A 24,366-nucleotide genomic window follows, 5' to 3' on the forward strand; every position below is an offset into this window, starting at 1 on the left:
TTTGAATTTGAAATTCATTCCGTTAGAACAGGGGGGAGAATTTGCATCCATGTTGATACTATCATTGATTGATCGTACCGGTACCAGACCAGAGCACACATACCTCGGACTCAGACCTAGGTATTGTACTTACCTAGGTAAGTTAGCAGAACCTAGGTAGGTGCAATTATATCATCTTGGGTATGTACCTATGTACCTAGTAAAGGTGGGATGAGTGGAGACCGGTGGGGATTAGTGAGAGCGATAATCAGACCCCGATAAGATCTCTCTAGAAAAAAGTTCATATGCTTCTTTCATCCAGCACATTCATTCGTTGGCCTGTGTCTATAACGAAAAACCCACAAACAAAGACTTCGCGACGCGCGAATCGTCAGGATGGGGAAGAAGAGAAAGGCGAGTTCGACCGGCAGGTCGTCTGGTCCACGGGAGTACGACCCCAAAGATGGCAAACTCGGCCCGGTATCCAGCTATCGAGATATCATGGACGACCAAGAGCGTTTCGAGGAAGACGACGACGAGATCATGTTCGACGAGGGGCCCAAGACCAAGCGCCAAAAAGCCGAAGAGTTACTAGAAGACGACGACGAAGAGATCCTAGCCTACTCAGAAGATTCCGATTCCGATGAGGACGACGACGACGACGACGACGACGACGAACCTCGGCGCAAACAGTCACGGAAGCCAGGCAAATCTGGACAGGGACAAAATGACGATGATTCCGATGATGAAGAAAAAAAAGGCGAGGAAGAACATGACGATGGTTACTGGGGCTCGTCGAGGAAGGACTACTACGATGCCGATCAGATCGAGACTACGGTAGATGCCGAAGAAGAGGAAAAGGAGGCTCTGCGCTTGCAGAAGAAGAAGTTAGCCAAGATGTCTGAAGCCGATTTTTTCAACGAGGATGAATGGCTGGCTGGCGAAGCTGAAGATGCGGATCAGGACGAAGTTGTTACCGAAGTGCTCAAGGAAGTCGAAATCCCTCCTGATATGAGCCCAGAAGAGAGGAATCGGTTACTCCAGGCCCGCTACCCGGAACTTCCTTTCCTCGCCGACGAGCTTTTACAGCTACAGCCTCGGCTAGTTGAGTTTCAAAAAGAGGCAGAAGGCCAGGAGCCCGGAAGCTTGGCCGTGGTGCAATGTAAGTATGGCGTCCTTGTCCGCGCCTCTCCTATCCCGATCACTAATCTCATCAAAAATAGATCGAGTTCTTGGTTCATTAATAGCTACACTAGCCATGTACTTTGGCATATTAACATCGCCGGCTAGAGACGGTGATGGTGTTGCCAAAACATTGGACCCATCCGAGTTGAGAGAACATGAAGTTATGAGTACTCTTTTAGAATGCCGCGATGCCTGGAAGAAGGTAGAGAGTTTGAAGGCCTCAAAACCTGCACAGCCTGCTGAGTCACTACCGTCACCACCGGAAGACGAAGACATTGACATGTTGGATGACGAAATGGTGGTGCCTAAACAAGCCAGAGAGACTAACAAGGCCAAGAGGGCAAAGGCAAAAGCAGAGCGCAAATCTAAGGCAATTGAGGATTCGTTGGCTGATCTCGACTCTCTACTTGCTCTTAAGAAGATATCTAAGAAGAAGACTGCACTCAAGGACACTGAAGAGGACAGCAACTCGGATTTTGGAGAAGAGGAATATCTTGACAGTAAGATGGCCGCTGAAAAGGCTGCTAGAAAGAAGAGTCTTAGATTTTACACGTCACAAATTGCCCAGAAATCCAACCGCCGAGCAGCTGGGGGTCGGGATGCTGGTGGTGATATGGATATTCCATACAGAGAGCGTCTCAAGGACAGACGAGCCCGTCTTAACGCCGAGGCTGAGAAGCGTGGCAAGAAAGGTTCTAACATTGGCGCCGATCTGGGAGAGGGCAGCGATGACGAGGATCACGAGACAGCCAGGGCCATCAGAGATGAAGCGAACGAGGAGTATTACGACATGATCGCAGCAGCCTCGAACAAACGGAAGAACGTAAAGGCAGCCAAGGCTGAGGCTGTTGCTGCTGCAGGTTCTGCTGATCGTGTAGTTGAGGTGGAGAAGGTCGGGCCTGATGGTCGGAGAGAGATCACCTATGCCATCAAAGCGAATAAGGGTCTGGCTCCTAAGAGGAAGAAGGAAGTGCGAAATCCTAGAGGTATGTGCCATCGCATCAACCCCCCCCCCCCCCCGGCCCAAATATCTGGTAGTGTTCAAATTGCGCATGACCACTGACCCATCAAACAGTTAAGAAGAAGCTCGCGTACGAAAGCAAGCTGAAGAAACTCAAGAGTCAAAAGACAGTGTACTCAGGTGGCCCAGGAAAGGGTGGCTATGCGGGAGAGAAGAGTGGTTTGAAGACGAATCTTGTCAAATCTGTCAAGCTCTCATAGAGAGTGAGCATATAAGAACTAGCTACGTATTTGTAGATATAAGTAGACGGAGTGAGACAAGCGCATTCAATGATCATTCGAGCGTGTCCGCCCACGATGAGCAAAAGCGAAAGCACGCCTTAACCCGCATCATTATACCAACAATGAACGAATACGCATGCAATGATGTAAACACTCTTGAAGTCGGCCACATAGCGCAGCGAAGGATGTCCATGCTGCTCTGGGGCTTCCTATTGCTATTGATAGTAACTCACTCACATTTCCTACCGTAGTATATATATAGGTATACATGATATATACCTATCCAGGTACCCAAGGTAAATAAGTTGCTACATGTGTACTTAGTATGTAAAATCCAGGCAACAGCGCCCCCAGTAACAGAGGCTGAACAGGGTACGTATTTGTAAGCTTGGAGTAGGGCCCCTCTATATATTTTTCTCTATATATTCGTATATTCATTCATTCTGCCCTCTACTTCTCCAGACATCGTCCCGGTGTATTTACTCGCTCAATCCAATCCAAACTTCAGCATTTCTTCCTACCCATCCACACAAAGATGGGTGCTCTGGGCTCTCTCAACAGCGATATCGCACTGCCCTCTGACGGTGAGGATACTATCCAGTGTCTCTCATGGTCACCTTCGACAAATCATCTCGCCGCCGCATCCTGGGATGGCAAGGTGCGCATCTACGACGTCGCGTCGACCCATTCGGTGCGAGGCGTCGCCACCCTCGCCGCTGAAGCGCCCGTCTTCAGCTGTGACTGGGCTAAGGTAAGTTACTAATCCTACAGCTTATTCTCGTCCTCCAACTCGGATCAACGAAATGAACGAAAACCCTGGTGTACTTAGGTGAGTGAATCTATACACGTTCTATCTGATTCTAAAATAAGGTATCTCGCATGATGATAGGTTGTTAACACGTAATAATCAAGGATGGAAATGCGGTCGTCGCAGGAGGAGCCGATAAGGCGATCCGCATCTTCGATGCCTCCACGGGGCAGCAGCACGTGCTCGGCTCGCATGCGGCGCCTGTGCGAGACGTGCGCTTTGCCGCCGTGCCGGACGCCAACGGCCCCATTGTCGTCTCTGGGTCCTGGGATAAGACCGTCAAGTTTTGGGATGTAAGGGTGCGGCCTGGTAACGCGGTTGCAACCTTGCAGTGCGGCGAGCGCGTCTACTCGCTCGATACGAAGGCGAACTTGCTGGTTTTTGCGACGGCTGATATGCTTATTCACCTCGTGGATCTCAAGAAGCCGACAACACTCCTCAAGACTGTGCGCACGCCGCTTAAACATCAGACCAAGGTCGTTACAGCCTTTCCTGACGGGAAAGGTTGGGCTACGGCCGGCATTGAAGGTCGATGTGGGATTAACGCTGTGGAGAAGGCTGATGAAAAGTATGCATATACCCTTTTTCTGAAATTCCACCTGCATTCTTCACATATTATCGCTTCTTGGATGGCGAAAATCTGCCATGTCCTTATATATCATCCATTTACGATCCTATCTTAAACGCGATGGACTAGAACCTAACATATCGGCCTTCTCGCTTCTTCTCACAGGAATATCAACTTCACATTCCGCTGCCACCGCGAGACCACAGGCGAGAAGATGAAGAATACCGACGTCTTCGCCATTAACGACGTCAAGTTCCACCCGCTGTATACGACGACATTCTTGACAGCTGGGTCTGACGGCACTTTCTCCTTCTGGGACCGTGTTGCGCATCACCGGTTGCGCGGGTACCCTCCCGTCATGGCCTCTCCCGGCAACACCACCGATGCAAGCACACCTCGTTCCGCCGTCACGGCCACTTCGTTTAATCGCGACGGGAGCCTCTTCGCCTACGCGATTGGCTACGACTGGAGCCGTGGGTGTGTAGGCAATACGCCGCGGACGGAGACCAAGATCATGTTGCATGATGTTACGGATGAAGATGCGAAGCCAAAGGGGATTGGGCAATAGCCAGGGAGGATTAGATGAGGGACCCGCTTGAGTTGTAATATGCCGGAAATGTATGGGTTTCCGTGTCAAGGCGGATTATGAGGCTGAGCGGAATTTCTTGTTACATCCCCTGAGATGTGCTTTATTTTTGTAGTGGGAAATGGTTATGAGTACTTGTTCAGTTGTTCGGATATTGGGGCGCAGTGCCCAGGAATCAATGAGTGATTAGGTGGATGAACGAATGAGTAAATAACGATTACTCAAACCCGAATTCGACTTTTGTATAATCATATGAGGCTCCCTAAAGTCAGATTAAATCGTTAAGATGATTACAATAATGATAAGCCAACAATATGAATGAAGCTAAATGCGGTGTTCGGATGTTAATAGTAACGACGAGATAATACTTGAGGTTCAAATATGCAAGTTTCTATATACAGTGCAAGTAGGCTATATATATACAAAGCTGGATCAAGGTGGTGGCCCAGTGGGAATCTATATACATGAGTGAGGGACTGCAGTGAACGATGAGTGGGCGTAACGAATGTGTAAAGTAAGCAGTGAGCCCCTTTCAAGGGTTCGTGTGATAAACTAATGAATGTAATAGCCATGAAGCAGTATGCAAATCATAAACAACCGATACAAGAGTTCCCTTCCAGCGGGAAACTTCCCCAGAACGAGCGAAGTGAAGTGGGCAGGGTATATGTAATGAATGAATGAATGAATGATGAAGCTGAACGAGTGACAGGAAGGAAGAAGTTCCAGACAAAAGCAGGTAGGCAAAGCGAGTGGGTATATCAGTAAAGCAAGCAGAAAACACAAACTCCATCAACATTAGAACCTCAAGTAGCTAGAAAAAGAGCGTGGATAGTCCCGGTAGTCGAAGGACGTCGCCAGAAACCCAGCTGGCGAAGGTCAATAGACCGAATGATTAGACAAGTGGGTAAGTCATCTCATTCAAGCAGCGTTCACTTGTGGAAGACTCCCTTGATCATCGACATCATCCTCTTGAAGAATCCCTCGAGTTCACCCATGAATGTCTTGGTCTTCTTCTTCTTCTTCTCCTCTCCGCCTCCAACCACATCCTTCCCAGTCCCGCCCTCCCTTGCACTCCCACTCGCCGGCCCGCCCACAGTAACAGTGAGCAACTCCGGCGATCCATCGAAGACGGTGCCCGCCTGATCGGGTCCCGTAGCCCCACTAGGGACGACGTCGTCGTAGGGGAAGGCGTATCCCCTGCCGTCGAGGTTGACGCTGTGAACGATGCGCGCGTAGTGGTTGGTCGGGCTCGCCTTGTAGTAGTTATTGGTCCCGTTGGACGAGATGGCGTCAGGCTGGTTCGCGTTGGACACGAGCGTCGTGCGGTTCAGCGCCGCGGCCAGGCGCGCCCCAATAGCCCCCATCTGATCGCGCGTCGCTACAGGATAGCTCCCGAAGGGCCCCGTGCTGCAGCTGAAGATGTCGATGGCTGATGGCTTCGCGAATGTGCCTACGTTGGGGAAGCTCAGGAGGCCGTTGGCGTTGACACGGCCTGTGACGACGCCCCATTGCGCCTGCGTGTCCACTTTGAGGTCCTCGTTGGCGTATTTGGCCCAAGCTTGGTCTACGTAGGATTGGTAGTAGCCGTCGAAAAGGTGGCTGTTGGCTAGAGTTAGTAGATAGACTGTTAGTTATTGTTTATGCGTTTGGCTGACCATGGTATGTGTAGCGGGTCAGGGGAGGGTGGAAACCGAATGCATGTGCTTTGCGCGAGTTCTTCCCAGAATATGCAGATTGGCCTTTCAAGCCTAGTACAGGTATATGGAGGGGCTTAGAAGCAAGAGACGACTTACCAATACGTCCGCTGTTGGGACTCAGCGCACGCAAGTTCTTTCCATCGGCGCCCTTGACGATAAGTTTTCCCCAAGCCGCATTCTCAGAAGCGCCCTGCTGTGTCAACTTGGCACAGATTTGATCTAGACCGTCCTTGGGCAGGCCCTGGACGACCTGTGTCTTTCCCGCAGTGTTGCGGAGCTCAAGAGCGATGGGAAGAGATACGAAGTCGACGTAGCTGATGTTCACAAATAGCTGCTGTTGGTTATCTGTATGATAGACAGTCAGTGGATGTTGATCTGGCGTGCGAGATTTGAACCCCCTATCTAGAGGGGTGGGCAAGTGGAATACGTACTATACAAGACAAAGTTAGTCAATGATTTCTATACTAGTTGCAGCAAATTTTCATATTTATTCACAAGAGTATTGATACAATCTCCATTTCATCCCACTGAGTTAACCGTATAGATGATTCTACTCACCAGGTGAACTCGCAGAAGCCCCAGTTGAGCTTATAATTGACATCATCTTGGTTCGTGACACTGGGCTCGACGATTCCGGGGCCGGGGTTAAGGAAGAAGGTGAGCTTGTCGCCAACGATGAACCAGATGCGGCCGCCAGCAAGCTGAGGAATCGTAACTGTGGTCGTGCTGCCCGGAGCACCTAGTGGGATTGCACAATCGGCCCCGAGAGGTTGGAGTGGCTGTGATGGTGACTCAGGATAGTACAGCGTCTTGCCGTCGGACCGTAGAAAGGCGTAGGTGTAGTTCCTGTTGATGTCTAGACCTGTAACGTAGGCGTACACTGTCGAGGAGCTCGTGGTGTTCTTGAGAGCAATTTGAGTTGTTGGGTTCGTCATGTTGGGAAACGGTCTAGTACCGACGTACTATATCCCGTATATCTGCGAGTCCCGAAGCAATATCCAAACCTGGGAAAGTGATGCTAAGAGTATGTATGGTATATATCGCGAAGAAAACACTGGATCAATATACACGGGCTAATGTAGTTGGAGAGCAACGTGAAGAGGAAGCCACCAGAGGAAAACGATATAGACTGAATATGAATACCATCTTATAAATGAGAAAACATACTCATCATGCTAGAGATCATCGACACCACGAAGACAGCAACATGGAACCTTGTGAGATGTCTTTAGGGTTGCGCCTCGTCCATGTGCTTCGTACAAGCCACTTGTGACCGAAGGTGATCATCTCAGGGGGTTACAAAGGGCCGAGACGATGAGCGTCAACCTGACCCTAATATCTTCTGGGGGTTTTACGTAAACGAGGTCTGACGAGCTAGAATGTGTGGCTTTGTTTGCATGGTATTTGACAGAGCCTGATAAGTGTGTTTACTACTGAGAAGCACGCTGACTTTCCACGGCCTGGGTCCTGTTCGCGATCGTAAATATGCTTGGCTTAAGGTATCATGAGATGCCTAAAGTGGTCGCGTATAAGCCACTTCAGTTTCTCCTGTCTGTCATCTGTGGCATAAATACAATCTGCAGCGTGGAGTGAGATATCTTGTATTGAACCGTCCACGATAGTGGTGTTGTGGCGCCGCGGCTTTAACACATATTTTAATATCACACTCCCTCACCAACACGACAAGCAGACCAAGGCAGCACCAAGGCGAGGACGAGAGCCATGATCCAAGGATATGGCACACGCACCCAAGAAAGCCAGGTTTACTCAAAAAAGAAGCAAGACAAGATATACAGGCTGGAGTGGGAGCTAATGCAAGTAAGCAAAAGGCGATTCGAGAAGGTAAATATCACGCTTCTTTTCCGCTCTCCATGTCTTGAACCAAGGCTTTATCATTGGAGTTTCCCGTTTACATGTGACTTCACACATAAGGAGAAGATCAACAACGGCAAAGAGCGCTTATATATATAATCCCTCACAAGTACCGTGACATTGGCAACTCCAAGCTACGTGAGTTGTTAGGTCGCAACATTTGGCTACCTTGGGCAACTACTCGTGACTGACAACCAAACGGCCAAGCCGTGCGGTATGCCATGCCGTACTTCACTCATCAGAGCCGCTGTCGCATGTTACTCTGTTGTCCTAGAGCCCAGGGCTCAAGAAGCGAGGCTCGGCTCACTCCCTATCCCATCCTATACTATTTTGGCTAAAGCCACTGATCGTCTGAATTGGCTCGCACTCATCCCACCGCGACGTTGTTCTGGCATATGACTGCACCGCTCCCTTACAAATGGACCCGTCGCGGAGTATTCGACAGCGGACATTCCGCGAGTTGATAGATGTAGGTATGTTTTATTTCACGACTACATGCACGTATATGAGTGCGCCTGCACATACCGTGGTGGAACGAACGAAACAAAGCGGAAGAAACTATGTCTCTCAGCTCACTACTAGCGGGGGATTAGCCTCTTCAATAGGCCCGTGGACGACGTACCAGTGCTGCGTCTATATGTGGAATGATTGAGTGATGGTGCCACATGAAACGCCAACATCACGAGCTCTAAAAGCAGGATACTACTACGCTATGTACACGCCTATTGAGCGGCGGTCTACGGCGGACGATCTTCTTCCTCTCCATATATCCATGGAACCAACCAATCCACGTGGACTCGCCATTTAGTTCCTGGTATGGTAGGTTGGTTGGTGGGTAGAGAGTAAACGTGGTGGTCTTCCCCATATTCCTGTCCCCTTCCCCGGATCCATACAATTGATTAATCTACTTGCTTGACTTACTTGCCTGGGTAGTTGCTAGGAAGTAGGATTATTACACCCGTTGTATATATATATATATATATATATATACTGTAGCGGACTGACTACCTACCGTATTTACGATGCTAATGTGGCATTCCTCAGGTATCAGCAGATCGCTGAACGCTGCTCTTCCTCCTCCTCCTTCTCCCACGCACGTCGGCTCATATACATGTAACCGACTACCTATATTAGGCACAGTAGCAGGGTCATAGCCGAGGCATGGATGTATATACTATACCTTCCTACTTGTATTGTTTTATAGGATGCAGTGGCCTCCCCACCATGCACGTTCGACGTCCCCATTCGCACGAGACTCGTGTACATGTGTCTGCACAATACGGGGCACTACACCAAGACGAGGAAAACCTCACGTATTAGCGTATACCTACTAGCGTAGCTACAGTAGGTAGATCGTGAATCTAATTAACCTAAGTCGATACCTTTGACACTAGGTTACGTAGGCACTTACATTAGGTAAGGTATCTGCCTGGCCGGGAGCTTTCTACCCCGGCTTTTCCCCAACTCCAATCTTAGGAGAGGAGATGAGATGAGGGGAGGAGAGGGGAGGGGGTTGTCGTGTGACCCATCCTGCTTTCCCCGCAACCCTCCAACTTTTGCCCAGTCTCGGCTTCAACGCCTTGCTTTGCCGGAATGTAAACTACCTACTTAGGTACTGTAGCTGCTGTGACTACGAATTACTATGACATGACCCTCGTGGAACGTGCTCTATATTCAAGTACATAGGTATATCTACCTAGAGAATAGGAAGAGTAGTTATCTGTACCTAGCTAACATTACGCTTATAACTACGTCACGTAGATCTCTTCATAAGAGGACTACCATGTACCGCGTAAAGTAGCATTACAATAAATGATGGTGCCAACTCATGCTACATTATCAAGAAAATCTGCTGTGAAATACACCGTTATATCTCTATTCTTCTCACCTCTGCTCCGCAGAGTAGCAAGTTTCTTTCAATGTAAACTTAGTTACTTACTTATATGATCATATATTAAGTCCAGTCTTCTAATAGTATGTGTACTACCTTGAATGGCTTAGAACTTAGGAATGTTACAGCTCTCATGACCGAGCTGTGCAGCACCCGTTAAGCGAGAGTACAGTTCGTCCCATCTCGCAGAAAATGAACAAAACAAAATGAGCAGCAATACCTATACCTAGCCTCATACCGTGTAATCATACTCATAACCATCACGCAACCATCGCATAAATTCTACACCAAGACGGTCCGAAAGCAATTGTAGATACCTAGTACCTAGGTCCTTCAACTAGTACAATTCATATGTAACGATCCTGCACTACGCACAGCGATAGACCCCTCGTCCCACATACATACTTCCATGCATGTAGGTTGGAGGCGTGTTCCCTTTCCCATGTAAGTAACCAGGTAAGCCCGTCCTTGACCTTGTAGGTAGTATTTAGTGGGGGTTGGTAGCTAAGTTCGCTGCTCGCTCGTTCATGAGGGAGCGAGTGTGACCAGACAACGCAGCAGCTGATCGACAGGAGACATGCAGGCAGCTATCACGAGCGTTCTCTTCACATGTCAGCCCCTACGTGCGCGAATGCACCGTATGGTAAAGCTCATCCGCAACTTGAACGTTTGCCTGCCTGTTATACTTGCCTAGACGGGTAGATGTTCCCATCGTCTTCTCATCTGTGGTAATACTAGCCCTTCAATGCCCATCCTATTTTAGCTAAACCCCAGATTTTTAGACAGCGCAAGAGAACAACAGAGAAACTCATGAAAGAGACATATATATCTAATCCACCAATCGTACCTCGTAGTGAAGCGTACCCATTATACGATTTTGGGAAAAGACGAGAATAATGAAACAAATCAGAGAGGCAACCCCGTATAATATGCAAACTTGCGCCAGTGAGATAATGCAACCATGACAAAGTTTCAGCGCTCATTCTTCTTTTAAGCGCTGTATGCAGATAGACAAGTCTCCAATCGTTCGCCCCTAGAAAGAGGCAAATATAACAATACCGAAAGCAAGCCAAAAGACCCATGCTTTCGCGACCAACTCGCTAGCTCCATTATCATTATCTTCGTCCCCCTCGTTTCCTGCACCGCCGTATTCAGTTTGGTTTGGCGTTAAGTTATCTCCGGCACTAAAGAAAAAGGTGGCATTGTGGTCGGGTATAGCGCAGACCGCACCGCTTGCCGAAGGGTCTTTGCACCTCGAAGCGAAATCTTGATGGCGCTGCGCGAGCGATGAGTTGAAGTAGGCTTTGACGTAGCTCACCGTCGTGACAGCATCCACAGTTGGAGGACCATGCGACCACCCTGGATTCCCATTGCTCCAATGTGATAACAGGAGATGCCCAGCCGTCGTCGGGACTCCGGAACCAGTGGCCTCAGCAAGCAGGTTACCATCAGCGTAGAAGAAGACCTTGCCAGGTAAGAAGTCGAAGCGGTATTCGTGGAAATCCGTCGATGGGTCGAAGGGTAGATTCACCCGACGCAGGCCGGTCGTGTTCGCGGCATCATAACCAGCAGCAGCAGCTTCTTTTGACTGGAGGACGAAGTTGACGGGGAACAAGCCCTTCTCCTTGTCGAATTGGGCCGAGAGAAACTCGATGTCAATCTCCTGTGTGTCGTTTTGGTACTGCGGCAGAACAGCTTGTTAGCCAGAGCTCAACAGAAACGTATCCCGTCGTGCCATGCTTTGGGCTGATACCTACCCAGAAGAAAGCACTACAAGTTCCCGGCACATCGGTAGTCTTGATGCCGGCCCGGAAGGTGCCATAGAAATAATCCAAACCTGTGGTGGAGACTTCGGACACGGGAACCCTATCATCCTGCATGACGTTTCGGACGAGGAGAAGCAAGCCGGCATCTAGGCCAAGAGTGCCGGGACCATCGAATATCTTAGGGTTCTTGATAGTGTTAGACATGACATTTCGCACGGCGAATGATTCGCCGAACGGGCCACGGGATACTTGACTCGATATGTTGTACCCTTGTGGTGCCCATCCATGGCTAGCATCCCCTTTTCCGTCGCCCGTAATGTCGATGTGGATGAAGTCGGTTTCATGCAGATCGGTGAACACATGTTGGACATTGTCAGAGCTCGTGGTCATCGAGTATCCACATTCGCAATCACCGGTCACTGAGCCGAAGAGAAGCGACAAGACAGCGAAAACCCGGGAAGAAGCCACCAAGGCTTGTACTGATAGTCGGAGCTTCATAGTATTGGCTGCAGCCCATGTGCTACTGACTAGCTATGCGCGCGATTCCGTGCAGCAGCGAGCGATGACAATGGCATATGCCGTGACCAGAAACGAGCGATAGGTGCACGAGCAAGAGATCGAGGCCAAAGCGAGAGGAAGCGAGGGGATACAGAACACGGTGTCTCCGTCCAGGCTATTGACTGGTCATATGCCCATACGGAACACAACGACGCAGAAGAAACGCAAACAAACGTTTCCCTAATACTGGGAAGAAAGGCGGAGCAGGAGGCAAAACACCAAATCAAGGCAGTTGCGCTGTCCGTGCAGCCACCACTTCAGAAAACTGAAACAACAACGGTGCTGCCAGGAAAGAAAGAAAAAAAAGATGAGAAAACTAGGGAAAAACGAAGGAGCACAAAGAGCATGCAGTATAATCTAAAGAAGTAGCTGTCTCATAGACAAGACGACCTGGAGCGGGATGCAACATCTTGATCAGAAGGCCACCACAGACAGCAGCACCTACGGAAGCCGAAAATCGGCTACGGGTTGGTCGGGCAGGGAAATGACCACGCAAGGGCTTTCGAGACGAGAGATTCAACCTGGGAGAGGAATACGAGGGGTGAATTAGGAACGCACGCCAGGTAGGTAGACATACTGATGCGAATATTGGTACAGCCAATATATGGAGACGTGGCGGGCGCACACATAGACACGCATATGCACTCATGATACATCGTACCGTGGGTACCTACATACTCACATATCTATATAATTTACCTAGGGGAAGCGCCTGCAAAAAGAAAGAAAAAGAAAACATGAAATGAAATAGGGAAAAAAACGCAATAAACATGACCGGCGGGAGTGTGGAACGGTGCTACCTGACCATGGTGATTGGTATCACAGCTTAATTTTCCACCTTTCTCTTCAATACTGTGTGCACCGTTTGTACATACGGTCACTTCAAAGCTATGATAATTATACTTACTTGGTGTGTGCCTGGTAATGGTAGAACTTCTATATAGCAGGAATTGAAATCAAGACCCCAGGCAATGGTAAAGGATCATTTGATAAAACACTTATCGAAACATGCTGAACAGTACGCTTTGAATCAAGGTCTGCATCTATACACCCCCAAGAACTCAACATCAAGGCAAGATAAATTTACGGTAAATTCATCATCTTTACTTCTCCTATTCCGAAACTAGTCTGGAGACAAACAGCAATGGAAGCCTAGTGCTGAGAAGTGATGACATATCATTTGTAACGACTAGCTCAATATGGATCTATACATTTGGACAATAGCAAAATTCCATTCAAAATCGATCAATTTGGTGCACCCGGTGCTTCCTTCCGCTTTGCTCGCCAGCCACGCATATTCCCATCATAACCCTCACAACCCAGACCTCCCAGGCTCCCAGCTCTATTACGAAGGCAGGACACGGGCCAGGGTGCCGACCAAATAAGTGTTAAGGAAACCAAAAGAGAGGAGAACGAAAAGATAAGAAAAGCCACGGTCACTATGTAGAACAAGGTATATGACAAACTGGCAGGAGAGAGCGAGAACAGCATGAAAGACGAAAAGGATAGATGAGTGACGAGAGCACAGGCTAAAAATAAGAGCAACGGAATGGAAAATTGACGACAACATTAAACAAAAATATGAATGCCGTAGCTAATAGAACAGAGGGGAAGAGAAGTTCCGGCAACGGACCAGCCAGTCCTGCATCAGACATTATGTGCGCCTTGTCGCGCTGATATCTCTTCCGCCAGGTCACCGAGAGAGCCTAGTCTGCCATCCCAGTCCCCCCCATTACCAGTGACCCTAAATGCAGACGTTGTTGGATGCAAAGACAAACACAGACACAACGGAACTCCAGAGTCAACCACCACCGGCGCCTGTCCTTACGAGATCGAACGAAACGACTAGGAAAAACGACCAGGTATATGCGCAGAATTAAACCTTCCCCATCCGTGGGTTTTCAAGGAAAAACAACCAAACAAAAAGAAAATCGTGGGTCTCATCATACTAATACAAGCTCTCTTCATCTGCCCCCTGCGAAATCATTGACGGCGTCGAGACGTTAGAAGATGCTTCTACGTCATCCACGTAACCGTTAAGTGCCTGCGTGTGTAGACGGAAGGATTCACCCATGAGCCTCGTGATACTATGATAGAATGTTAGCCGCAATTTCAAGATTTCCCAAACAAGTTCAAAAGACTTACCCCCAGACTACCACCTCATCGAGCATGGAGCCCCAAAGGTGAGCGACGGTGCCACTGAGCTGCGGCGAGGTCAGCGTACCCTCGGACTCCTTCTCAAACAGCAATCGAACCTTGTGGTACATGGCCATCTCTTCCTCGGTAGCAGGCTCTTCGTCATGTTCCAGACGGTAGAGCCACAAGGTGAGCGTGATCATGAGGTCCATGCCGCAGAGGGGGTGCTCAATGCTCCAGTTGGTGGGTGATGTGCGGGCGACCCAGCGTACGCCCTGACGAACGGCGGTTTCAATGCAGTTGTAGCACTCTTGGATAACTTTGATCATCTCGCTAGATCGCTTGACGCGATCACGAGCCTTAGACATCGCCGCAGCGACCTCATAGTGATCGTGGTATCGGAGTGCTTCTTGCACACCTTTGAGATCAACTTCAAGGCGCGCACGAGCATTGCGGTACATGGCTTGTGCGTTAAAGATCAACGGATGGCCCTTGTGAGGTGCACTCAGGGGAACGGCGTCAGCCTCAGGCTCACAAAGATCAAGAGATTTCTCCCACGTCTCCAAAGCAAGCCGAAGCTTATACTCAGTGACCACATCTTGTAGAGCCTCGGGGCTGCGCTTCTGGTACCACACCTCGAGGAACAACGTGTTGATCATAACGCGCGTTGCGAAGGCACTGTACTTCAATGTTTCACCCTGAAAGAGATGATCATGAGCAACCATAAAGGTAATTCCAGGAGACGCCTTTAACTGTTCGTACCAGGCTTGGTCGTCGGTCACTTTCGAGTTCCAGAGCGCCTCCGATGATGGCAGCTGCAAATCTTCAAATTCGTTGAAGCTAATGGCAGGGGTGTGGTTGTAGGTCAACGTCAGCAGCCCAAAGAAAATGTACACAGCATAGTAAGTCCTACGGCAGCCTTCATCTTCTACCCATTCAGAGCGGGATGGGAGAGCGCCGTCACGAGCATCCTGGCGTAGCTTCAACTCGTAACGGTTGCCCGCAACCATATTGGCAAGCAGACTCTTGATAGAGCAAGCCCACTCGAGACCTTTCGGATCACCACTCCAGCTAGCAAAGATCATGTTCAACAGCGAGCTCTGCATCGTCCATAAAGGACATTTTCGAGAGCTGAAGTTCTCCTTGTTTTGCAGAAATTGATTCACCAAGACCTTGGATCCAATATGCAGCATGTATGCCTGATCTTGGTCGAATGCATATAGCGCACCGATGGATAATACAGCAAGGAGAATAGCTGGCGAGACTTGAGTCACGTTGAAGGAAGAGGGATGCAGAAAAGGGAGGTGATGATGGAATAGTCCGAAGTAAGTCGCTAGATACCGATTCATCGAGCCCAGATTAGGAACATGGAACCCTTCCGGGATGGCGTGCTCGCTGTCATGAGCCCGAATGTTGTCTAATATCATATTGCGCTCTTCATCATTGAGGACCTGAGGAGCTTTGAATCCAGCCGAGGCCTGGTCTTGGTCAGCTTGCGATATCCGACAACTAGATGTGGGAGGTTTGCTAGAAGCGGAAATGCCAATACTGGTAGGGTCAAGTGTGTTGATCATGGATTGCAAGGCAGTTAAGAGACCATTGTATTTGTATTCAGTAGAAGCTGGCAAGGGAATGGCATGTACATGGGCTGTACTCACACTAGCAAAGGACTGCTGTGACTCAAACGTGCGAGAACCACCACCAGAGCCAGAAGAAGCAGCTGATTGAGCCTTGACTTCAGCAACAGACTGCGCCATGAATGCATCCCAAGGAACGTTCTGGGGAAGGGGAGCATTGCCAGGTGGGTAGACGGCGGGATCCATCAACGGCGCACCGCTCGTAGGGTAGGTCGTAGTTGGGCTTGGCGTGTATGGGCTTGCGGCGTCGTTGTCTCGCATAGCGGCTGTAGCTTTGTGATGAAGGTCGGCAACCAGCATAGCAGCGTGCTCCACGTCGAAGACTCCTTCGCTACTAGCCTCTATCTGCTCACTCAGAGTGGATGTGTCCAGAGCGATGGACTTGGAAGGGCCGTTGATGGCTCGGGCTTTGGCACCGCCAGCGCGACGCTTTCCGTCGCTATGGAGAGGGACACCTCCGTCTTTGGCGTGGACGGTGCGATCGTGTCGAAGAAGAAGATCCCTCCGCACAAATGTACTGCGACACTTCATGCATTTGAAAGGACGCTCTTTCGTGTCTATTTACGATGAGTCAAGTTAGTTTGAAGAAAGGGACGTCACATGAATCATGAAGTGGAGGGGTAGTCGAGTCGCACCATCGGCAACAATAAGTTGCGAAGCGAGAAGAGGGGTCGAGGGAGGGGGTGGTGGTAGGATGATTTGGGTGATCCTAGGAAGGAAGAAAGGATGCGCGCCACTTACGCGACCGCTCATGTCTGCTGCGGTGTTCACTTCTGCTGAAAGCCCTTGCGCAGAACTGGCACTTATATTTGCGCTCTGGTTGAGTGAGAGAGGTCTTTCGGGCGACCGGAGTTGATGAGGCGGACGTGGGAAGAACGGCCACGCTTGCGCCAGGCATCTTGGCTGATTGTCGCGTTGTTGGGCTCGGATGCGTTGACTGATGGATGATAATAACTACGTTGTATTAAAGATTTATTATATCGATCGACGACGACGACGAAAACGACGGTGACTTGGCTTGGCTGGGGTTGGTTGGCGGCCGACTGCTCCGAAAAATACTTCAGACTGATAGTTGAAATCGCCTGGCTCCTCTACTCGCTCGCACGCACGCACGCTCCCGTGGGATTTAAAGTGTGTCTTGTTGACTCGACTGGACGTAGCTGGTCATTTGAATGGCTATATGGGTCATGGGATGCTGTGGGAAATTAAGTCGCGGCCTAGGCCGTGGATTTGTCTCGATACGCTGTGGTATCTGAGATGGTGCGACCGTCCTTGGAAGCAGGGCGACGCGGGTTGCTGAGAATCGTGGGTTGGTGATTGAGTTGGAAGAGGGGTTGATGGGAGATGGAGAGATAGATGAATAGAAATGCAAAAAGCAGGAAATAAAAAAGGAGGGGATGGGGGGGGGAGGGATGAAGAGGGGACAAAAGAGGGAACGAGATTGTGCTGTGCTGTACAGAAGGACAGGGTGCTGTATACTAGCTATTTGGGGGGGTACTCTGCAGTGTCGGGTGTGCACAAGGAGCGAGCCAGCCAAAGGGTAGGTACCTAGGTAGGTAGGCGGGTCTACGGAGGGGTACCACTGTAATGTAGGTGGTATACTTACTGAAGGCAGGTACCTATCTTGCTTGGCCCCGCAGCGTGCATGTAAATACCTACCTAAGTACGCTGGGAGGATGGAGGGAGGGGGTGGTGTGGCACGCTGTAAGGACCGACCTACCTACCTAGCTAGCGTACACCTTCTAGGTAGACACGCACAGTGTGTTTGCGTGCTATACAGTGCCCATGTACAGTGCGCAGCGGAAATGAGGGCGTGAGACGGCACGGAGTAAGCGTGGGTTTACTTGCTCGGCGACGCCTGAAGGGGGGCAGACCAGTGCTGAGGCTAGGAGCAGACAGTATAGATACAGTGTCTCCGACTTGGCTTGGCACGCATTGAGCGCGACGACGCGAGATGGGGCTGTCGGTCGAGGTGGGGTGGCTTGGGAGGTGAGTTGTTCGTTGCTCGCGAAAGTGAAGCTGGCAGAGTCGGGTGGGGTGCTGGTGTGGCTTCGGCGAGTATCTCGATCGGGTGAGTCTGTTCAGATCAGGAATGAGGCGGGGCAAATATCCTAGCCTAGGAATGGCTGGTCAGAGCTGGTTATGTGGTAGTGCAACCTGCCTCCTCCTCCTCAGTACATACCGGTAGGTACCTATCTACATACTTAGTAAGTAGGTAACGCTTGCACTACTGTGAGTGCAGCACCTGTTATCTTACCTACCTACCTTACCTAACAGTACCTATAGGTAAGGGGTACCTATGCTTTGGTCATTACTAGGTAGGTACCGGGTACTCCGGGCTTTGTTACCAACTTGCTTACGAGATCCCGCCTTCTAGCGATTGCAGAGAGTACGGTTACCTACATACATATGTTCGTCTCCAGCTTACATAGCTATCACGCTGGTGTTGTCTTTCTTACATAAATACACTATATCTACAGCTCCTTAACCTACCCATCACTTGTCTATGCACGTATTATAGAGACAATCTTTGGGTTCTACACTAGAAGGTGAGTAAAGGGTAGAAATCTTCAACGGGTCTCGAGGGAATGCAGTCCACCGCGCAACATGACCCGAGGAAATCTTAGTGGGGTGACAGGGCCACTGGGCTGGGATTCCAGTGGGGTCTCAGCAGCTGGTCAGTGGATTCGTGGCCCCTGAAGCAAGCACTACGTGTAACAGCAATATGCCCTATGAGAGGTAGAAAACATGCCCCGCGCCCCTCTCCCCAGCTGCTGTGGCCAGGCGGTCTGAGGTGTTCTATATCTGAATAGGCAAAGCACCTACATATGCCAATGGCCTCTCCTTCACCGCTTTGTAATGTGAAGAACAGGCGGTATAGTGGTGCAACGAGGCGAGGTGCGACGATAACGCACGATGTTCTCTATCTACCTATATTTCAACTTACCTATGTGAAGGAGAAACTCGGAATTGGAGGCTGTGAGCTGTTGTTACCTGGGCAGCCAGGGAAAAGTGAGGGAAAAGTGGGCTGGATAAAATTATACAGTGTGTACCTTGCAGGAGACAGGCTGGCGGGAATGCCGTCGCGCAATCCAAAGATAGACTCCAATCCTGTACCTAGTCCTACTCTGTGAGGTAGGTAGCTACCTAGTGTCTCAGGTAATACACTACACATAGACTGTGCACTCGTTCATTAATGTAAGAGTGGTGGTGTCCAATTTCACGAGACTATCTATACTTATGCTGCTAGGTTTTGTAATAGGCGGTTCTGGGCGGTCTGCCTGGTAGAGCGCGCTCAGACCTTGGTTCTGCCTGGTACACTAAATCCTTCAAACGTCGAGTTCAGTCGTATACAGTGCGCTTAGAGCAAAAGAAAGCGCAGCACTGTAAGCCCAAAAGGGCCCGTTACCCTGTGGCTCGTGACCTTGGGCTGGTGCTATAAGCTGTACAGAGTAGGTCCACCAAGAAACGTCCGGTTTACCCATTGAGAGGCATGGCTCACCAAGACCCTATAACTTTGAAAGCCTGGAAAACAGCCAACTAGATTAATATACCTATAAGAATTAACTCAGTAATGGTGATTACGATAGTAAAATGCTTCGTGTTAACTATATATTTTTTCCATTTTATTTAAGTATTCTAGAGCTGTTTAAACTTATAAAGTCTTGGTGAGCCATACCTCTCAATGGGTAAACCGGACATTTCTTGTTGGACCCACTCTGGCTGTAGAATAGCCAAATCCCAGAAGTTCTGCAAGAGCTCTCATCCCCGCCGCTTTCTGTATTGGGAGTAGCGGAATCTGCAGCTCTATCCGGCCTTGTACTTGTACATACCAAGTAGTACTGGCAGTTACTGGCAGTTATCGCGCCCATCCGACGAGAAATTGAATGCCAGACCGCTCTAGCGTGCTCTTCCGAGGCTTCCAGTTGGCCTTCTTTCCGGCCTTCTCTCATTCCTTCTCACACTTCTGCAAGGCTATCAAGGGACTGGTGTAGTACAGAGTAGCGCAACGCAACACAGCACAGTTCATGCTGCGTACCTATACTACCTACCTACAGAACTCCGGGGTGGAGAGAGAGGACGGGGGTTGCGCCACCATTTCTTATGCTAGTTGTGCAGCAGGACTAGTAAGTACCTACAGTAGGTAAAGCGTCCCTTCGTGCAGTTTATTGCGAACGAAAAGCACGAATCCTCAGCCATCCTCACTTCCGTTCGTTCCCCTCGTCATCACTCAGCAAGAGTCTCCGCCGTTGTGGTTGTGCCGTACCTACTCAAGTATATGTATGATAGGTGTTCGTGAGTGACCTAGTTCTTACATACCAGAGTAGCAAGTCCCCGTGATATCTACAGGCGGAGTACCGGTATTACAATCACTAGATACTACGAAATCAATGGTCCTCTTGATTATCTTCAAAATTGACAAAGGCATTGTTTAAAGTAAAGATCTCTCCCAAGATGCTGCTCCCAAGATTTAGTCCACCATGTGGTACTAGAGTAGGTACGCCTCGCTAATACGAACTACCTACCTACGAAGTATATGTAGTAATAGGAAATTGGGTGGACTCGGACGACCCCACGCTGTTTTATTACCCGGCAAGTAACCTTCTAGAACTTCAGATGAAGGTGGATTGTTTTGAATTCGAAACTTCGGGGTGTCCTCGCACGATTCTTCGCGTGGCTGGCCACGGTTACCCCTTGAAAAGTCAGAGTCTTTGACAGACTTGTCCTTGCCACGTACCGTAGTGTAGGTTTGACGCCTGCTACGATCATCTCCTTGTCATATAAATTGAGGGGTTGTTGTTATTGTTGTTTTGTCTGTTGGCGCGGGGCAGAGCGGTGCATGTAGACATCCTGACTGTGCAAGTATCATGGGTGGAAGTACTACTAGTAGATAGTAGTACAAGATTGAGGGGTCTTAAAGTTGATCTGCGAATAAGAGTCCCTCACCTTGAAAGGGATATCCAGGTAGAGTACGTGGTATCTGATCGAGCTACTCAAGATGAGATAGCGTGGTGTTAGCTGGAGCCTCTGGTGCTGATCCAAAAGGGGGCTGACAACCAGGTTCACAATAAGCAGGCATTCCATAGTATGGTGTGGTGTAGTGTAGACTCGTAGTGTAGGTAGGTATACTTAGCAGATAGAACGCTGATCCCGTTCAGGATTTAATAGACACCATGCTTTTGACAGTTGGTTATCGCATCCCTAGATTGATCGAGGAAACTAAAGGCAGGGAATGTTTTGAAAATTTTCGTCTCCTTCCCACCACCTCAATAAGATAATCCCTTTCTAGGGTCAGAGCCGTCAGCAATTGAGATTCGCTGCCCCACCAACGACCTGACAGCCGTGGGCATGGAACATTTCAAATAATCTCCCACGGCAAAGGACCGGCCAGGTCTGTCCGCTTTTCTAGAAACCCAATAGAATTTCGAGCATTAGAGAAGCCCCCCACCAAAACTACGTGTATCAAGCGCTTTAAGTGGTCGCATGAGTGGCTGTCCCTTCAACTCGGTCAGGTTGGAACTGGTATCTACTACGCTCTGGCCCTTACCAGTCACACGGATAGCAGCACGTATCATTCATAATTCATACTACCTAACACTAGGTTATCTTACAGGAGGAAAGCGATAATCGATGTCGATGTTAAAGCAGAATACCGAGATTCATTTCTATCTCCTAATAGCAACTTGAGCATTTTCCGAGTCAATCACGCATGACAGCAATATGTGGAGGCTTCATCTCCGCATTGGAGGTTGGTCCAAGGTTTCGTCACCAGTCCCAGCCTAGTGTTAAGGAGACGTTTCCACTCAACTGACGTGCTAGACTTACTTAGTATCGTACCGGCCTCGAGGATTCGAAGACGATGACCAGACAATCAACAATGATGCAAGGTATTGGTATTCTATGAGTAGGTGTCTACTTATATATATATCCCTCTACTTGAAGCATGGATCTCTGCAGGTACGCAGTCGCACTCAGGTCCGGAATCTTTTTTTCCCTTGCATAGGTAGTCGACGATGTTGCATCGAGCACACTAGTTCATATTCCCGGCAACCCGAAATCGAACGAGCCTGTCACACAGTACGTGCTACTGTAGTGATGAGTGAGCAGGGGCTTGAATTCGGCATGGTACGAGACCAGGAACAAGATGTTGGAGTAGTCTACGAAGTGTACGCATCCTAGCGCACGTGGAGCTTCACCCGGAAGCTCCCCGCGTAGTGTGCGCACACTAGGTAGACTTAGCTCAGCGTCGTATGGGAAAAGTTGGCCACGTTACTGTATCGAGCCAAGGACCTCTCCACTGCGATGATGTCGGCGCGGTAATGCTATCGTACTAAAGCAAATTGCGACTAGACGGCGCTTTTGTCACTGATGATGCGACGATAACGCCCTTCGACGTCAAGATCCCATTGAGGCCCATCGCGGCTTTGACGGAAAGCTGCTTCGAGTACTAGCACCTTTGACAGGTCCAAAATTAGTGTCCCTGCAGTTTGAGCTGCTGAAAGATAGCGTACGTTGTGGAAATTTTTTTCCCTTCTCCCTTGCGTCCACCAACCCGAGCGCCTGGTCGCTGCTGATAATAATATCGATCTAATCATGCTTTCTCCTGACGATCTGCTCGTTCCTGCGTATGGCTGCACATCTTATTGCCACCAAATTTTGAGACCTGTCTCACATGGTACCTAATTTAACTTATGTGTACAAAATGCAAGGCAGTCATTCAATGACTTGCAGCAGTTCACCAACGTTGCCGAATGCTAAAAATGGCCAATTCGGGGTCGCATTAGCCTAGTGTACAATTGCGTTATTCTTATTCAATGTTTTCTTATCCTTCACCGTAAAGTACGGACGAGAAGCTGGCCCTCCGGTCCCGTTCCGAGATCTTAGATATGGCGGTCAAGGTCTTTTTGGACGAACCTCGTTGCGCTAAACCACATATTATCGCCCGCCGGATGAGTTCCGTTACACGTAGTGGATAACAACCCATCCTGTTGGTGGTACGTGGTTGGTTCGAGTTTCAACAAGTTGAGAGTTCGGGTGGACGCAACGGTCCGTCTCGTAAGTCTTGCCGCCACCTACTTACCTACAGAATCTTCCCATCTGTGCCACTTGTAGAACGCCTCCGGAGGGGAATGAGGGCGACTACCAGGCCTCTCTGTTGGCCGCTTACGCAAGTGCTGACTTGCAGTAAGCAAGGGGTCATCCCGCTTTGTCAGATCACTTATAAAAAAAAATAAAAATAAAAAATAAGACCAGCACAACTGTTTGCCAAGACATCCCTCACATTGAGTAGTTCGTGATGGCATAATACATGTCATTGACCTCTTCATCTTGATAGAGTATGCTCTGATATTATGTTCAATCAACTACAGTGAGCATGCTTCGGTATTCTGTCTTATAGTTGATCCATGCAAGATGGCCATGTCTTGCTCATATGCCATTCCACGAGTTCTGGGAAACTATCTCTCAAACCTAAACTAGATGTATGCTCATGTGAGCCTGGCCCGATAAATTGAGGATGAGTGTGGCTCTACCATTGAGGGGCTCGAAGGTCATTTGAAAGGTAGACATCCGGAGAGTAAATATTTAATTTCTTGCGATGGAAGGATAGTGGAAAGTTAGCTGGAGTCAAGTCAACTAAGAATCGACATCAAAATATGGTCATGTTGGGTTGCGATCTTTTCTTGGTTTTGTTATCAATATTTACCCTAGTTTTCCCGAATGCTTGGAATTGGCAGTAGCCATACATTTCATTACTGAATATCTCACATGAACCTACCGATATGAATCATTATATGAGAGTGGCATAAATATAAGGCTAAATAAGAGACTTGTGATTCAACCCCAATCTCTGACATCCTACCTGTTAATCTTATTACAACATTTGCCTGCAACATAGAATCTATATTGGATTTTCCAGCGACAGGCCAAGGGTAGAAGAATGACAACAATACCTATACTTTCAAGTCGGGGGTTTCTATGCCCGGGATTGGTCGGGTAGCGCTTAAACTGTGTGTGTCTTTGTAAGAGCAAAGAAGATGACCTCGATGACGCAGAAAGTTGTGAACACGGCCGTTATTATACACTCTAGCGCTGGATGAATCCATATCCAGTCAAGGGCTGCCGGTAATGATTTTTCAACGGCTCTCTACGCTTGCCAGTCTTTCACCACATCTAAGCCTGATGTTGGAGGATGGTATCACGGTGAGTTGGTCCCGTTCAGACGCCTCATACGCTTGTGTTCCTGGAACACCGTTTCCTATGCGCCTGCACCAACTGAACCCGCTACGCCAACCTGATCGTAGCTAGAGTAAGTACTACCTCCGATGGCCATCTCTCTTTTTCTAGCCTCTATTGCTGGCTCATGTGGGTAACAGCCACAGCCAAAACACGACTGTCACCGCATGGATAGCAGTGTCCGCGACAGCGGCAACGAAGGTAAT

General features: G+C 49.2%; 5 protein-coding genes across 5 annotated transcripts; 2 read left to right on the forward strand and 3 right to left on the reverse strand.

Annotated features, from left to right (window-relative positions):
• The first annotated feature begins 152 nt into the window (after positions 1 to 152).
• F5B22DRAFT_168731 (Sas10 C-terminal domain-containing protein) lies at positions 153 to 2,372 on the forward strand. The gene is made up of 2 exons (XM_047969315.1): positions 153 to 1,141; positions 1,203 to 2,372. The coding sequence occupies exons 1-2, from the start codon at positions 376 to 378 to the stop codon at positions 2,225 to 2,227; spliced, it is 1,791 nt and encodes a 596-aa protein (XP_047835985.1). The 5' UTR covers positions 153 to 375; the 3' UTR covers positions 2,228 to 2,372.
• Positions 2,373 to 2,763: 391 nt separating this feature from the next.
• F5B22DRAFT_168742 (WD40-repeat-containing domain protein) lies at positions 2,764 to 4,531 on the forward strand. Its single transcript, XM_047969316.1, has 3 exons — positions 2,764 to 3,157; positions 3,319 to 3,782; positions 3,948 to 4,531. The coding sequence occupies exons 1-3, from the start codon at positions 2,942 to 2,944 to the stop codon at positions 4,348 to 4,350; spliced, it is 1,083 nt and encodes a 360-aa protein (XP_047835986.1). The 5' UTR covers positions 2,764 to 2,941; the 3' UTR covers positions 4,351 to 4,531.
• A 766-nt stretch (positions 4,532 to 5,297) lies between these two features.
• F5B22DRAFT_633069 (glucanase B) lies at positions 5,298 to 7,000 on the reverse strand (the record flags this gene model as incomplete). Its single annotated transcript, XM_047976787.1, has 3 exons — positions 5,298 to 5,974; positions 6,162 to 6,379; positions 6,624 to 7,000. The coding sequence occupies 3 exons, from the start codon at positions 6,998 to 7,000 to the stop codon at positions 5,298 to 5,300; spliced, it is 1,272 nt and encodes a 423-aa protein (XP_047835987.1).
• A 3,861-nt stretch (positions 7,001 to 10,861) lies between these two features.
• Positions 10,862 to 12,092, reverse strand: F5B22DRAFT_633070 (glycoside hydrolase, family 16; the record flags this gene model as incomplete). Its single annotated transcript, XM_047976788.1, has 2 exons — positions 10,862 to 11,509; positions 11,586 to 12,092. The coding sequence occupies 2 exons, from the start codon at positions 12,090 to 12,092 to the stop codon at positions 10,862 to 10,864; spliced, it is 1,155 nt and encodes a 384-aa protein (XP_047835988.1).
• A 1,914-nt stretch (positions 12,093 to 14,006) lies between these two features.
• F5B22DRAFT_586792 (C2H2 finger domain protein) lies at positions 14,007 to 17,364 on the reverse strand. Its single transcript, XM_047973566.1, has 3 exons — positions 16,667 to 17,364; positions 14,298 to 16,482; positions 14,007 to 14,239 (listed from the first exon to the last, which is right to left on the reverse strand). Exons 1-3 carry the CDS (start codon positions 16,821 to 16,823, stop codon positions 14,101 to 14,103), a joined length of 2,481 nt encoding a protein of 826 aa, XP_047835989.1. The 5' UTR covers positions 16,824 to 17,364; the 3' UTR covers positions 14,007 to 14,100.
• Between the last annotated feature and the right edge of the window lie 7,002 nt (positions 17,365 to 24,366).

The sequence above is a fragment of the Xylaria bambusicola genome, assembly GCF_022495145.1.
Source record: "Xylaria bambusicola strain CBS 139988 unplaced genomic scaffold F5B22scaffold_2, whole genome shotgun sequence".
Lineage (NCBI taxonomy): Eukaryota > Fungi > Ascomycota > Sordariomycetes > Xylariales > Xylariaceae > Xylaria > Xylaria bambusicola.